This window comes from Austrofundulus limnaeus, unplaced genomic scaffold (assembly GCF_001266775.1).
Source record: "Austrofundulus limnaeus strain Quisiro unplaced genomic scaffold, Austrofundulus_limnaeus-1.0 Scaffold9, whole genome shotgun sequence".
Lineage (NCBI taxonomy): Eukaryota > Metazoa > Chordata > Actinopteri > Cyprinodontiformes > Rivulidae > Austrofundulus > Austrofundulus limnaeus.
Window position 1 is genome coordinate 5,130,773 of NW_013952411.1, and position 1,905 is coordinate 5,132,677.

The 1,905-nt window shown below is 34.3% G+C and overlaps 1 protein-coding gene across 1 annotated transcript in view; it reads right to left on the bottom strand.

Moving 5' to 3' along the window:
* fbxo45 (F-box protein 45) overlaps nt 1-1,905 on the bottom strand; it is a 6,164-nt gene that overhangs the window by 1,814 nt on the left and 2,445 nt on the right. Inside the window, exon 2 of the mRNA XM_014001624.1 lies at nt 1,254-1,610. Within this exon, the coding sequence (XP_013857078.1) occupies nt 1,254-1,610 (357 nt within the window). The remainder of the gene's footprint in view (nt 1-1,253; nt 1,611-1,905) is intronic.

Below are 1,905 nucleotides of genomic sequence, written 5' to 3' on the forward strand. Positions count from 1 at the left end.
CATTTAGCTAGTCTTTTAATACTTTTGACTTTTAGCTAGCCTTTCAAAACGTATAGCTTGTGTTTATACTTTACCAACTTTAGCTTTTAGCTAGTGTTTTGATGCTTTCAGCTAGTATTTTGTCAATTTTGAGCTTTTAGCCAGAATGTTGCTACTTCTAGCTAAATGTTTTTTGACACATTTAGCTAGTCTTTTAAAACTTTTGACTTTTAGCTAGCCTTTCAAAACGTATAACTTGTGTTTACTCTTTACCAANAAGATCATCTTTAGATGTAGTTGAAGATCATCTTTAGATGTAGTTGAAGATCATCTTTAGATGTAGTTTAAGATCATCTTTAGATGTATTTTAAGATCATCTTTAGATGTAGTTTAAGATAACCTTTAGATGTAGTTTAAGATCATCTTTAGATGTAGTTGAAGATAATCTTTAAATGTAGTTTAAGATCATCTTTAGATGTAGTTGAAGATAATCTTTAAATATAGTTTAAGATAATCTCTAGATGTAGTTTAAGACAATTTTTAGATGTAGTTTATGATAACCTTTAGATGTAGTTTAAGACAATTTTTAGATGTAGTTTAAGATAACCTTTTGATTTAGTTTAAGACAATTTTTAGATGTAGTTTAAGATCATCTCTAGATGTAGTTTAATATAACCTTTAGATGTAGTTGAAGATAATCTTTAAATGTAGTTGAAGATAATCTTTAAATGTAGTTTAAGATAATCTCTAGATTTAGTTTAATATAACCTTTAGATGTAGTTTAAGATAATCTTTAGATGTAGTTTAAGATCATCTTTAGATGTAGTTTAAGATCATCTTTAAATGTAGTTTAAGATCATCTATAGATGTAGTTTAAGNTTTAGATGTAGTTTATGATAACCTTTTGATGTAGTTTAAGACAATTTTTAGATGTAGTTTAAGATAACCTTTTGATGTAGTTTAAGATAACCTTTTGATGTAGTTTAAGATAACCTTTTGATGTAGTTTAAGATCATCTTTAGATGTAGTTTAAGATAACCTTTTGATGTAGTTTAATCTTTATATGTAGTTTAAGATACTCTTTAGATGTTGTTAAACAACATCTAAAGAGTATCTTAAACAACATTTTGATGTAGTTTAGAATAATCTTTTGATATAGTTTAAGAAAACCCTTTGATGTAGTTTAAAATGCCCCTTTTGATGTACTTTAGGATAACCTTTTGCTGTAGTTTAGACTAAGGAGGACATGAGTCTGATAAATTTCGGGCTCTTGCCTGATATTTGGGTGCGTTGTTGCATTGTGGGAAGTTTCCGTTGACCTCTCCGTTGTGAAGCAGGTTGTTGTCGACCAGGTTCCAGCCCCAGCTCTGGTCGTCGCTGCCCAGCAGGGCCACGTAGCCCTGGCACTGCATGGATGCCCTCTTGGTGGCGATGCCTATCACCGCCACCGTGCCCAGAGGCCCCTCCCACCAGATCTCCCAGGCGTGCCGCCCCTCCGTGAAGCCGATCTTGCCGCGCGCTCCGTCCGTGCTCTGGGCGATGGGGTTGCGGTGCAGGGTGAAGCCATTCTTCTTCACATAAACGTTACGGGAGCAGTCGTGGGAGCTCAGGGCGTGTTGGTAAGCTTTGATCTGCAGAAAAAAAAAAAAAAACAAGTTATTGATCACTAAGTGGACTGATGTTAATTATTTAAAGCAAGAACCTCCATGCATTTAAATAAACCTTTCAGAGGCGCCTCTGGGTCTGGAGACGTCTTTGCTACTATTCTGTTACCTTTAAATAGCTCTTTACTAGCCTGTAGCTACTTCAGTATTTTAGCTATTATCATACCTTTAGCTTCTAGTTATCTTTTGTTGCTTTCAGCTAGATGTTTGCTAAATTAAACAACTAGCCTTTTGCTATCTTAGCTACCTTTTATTGTTTACA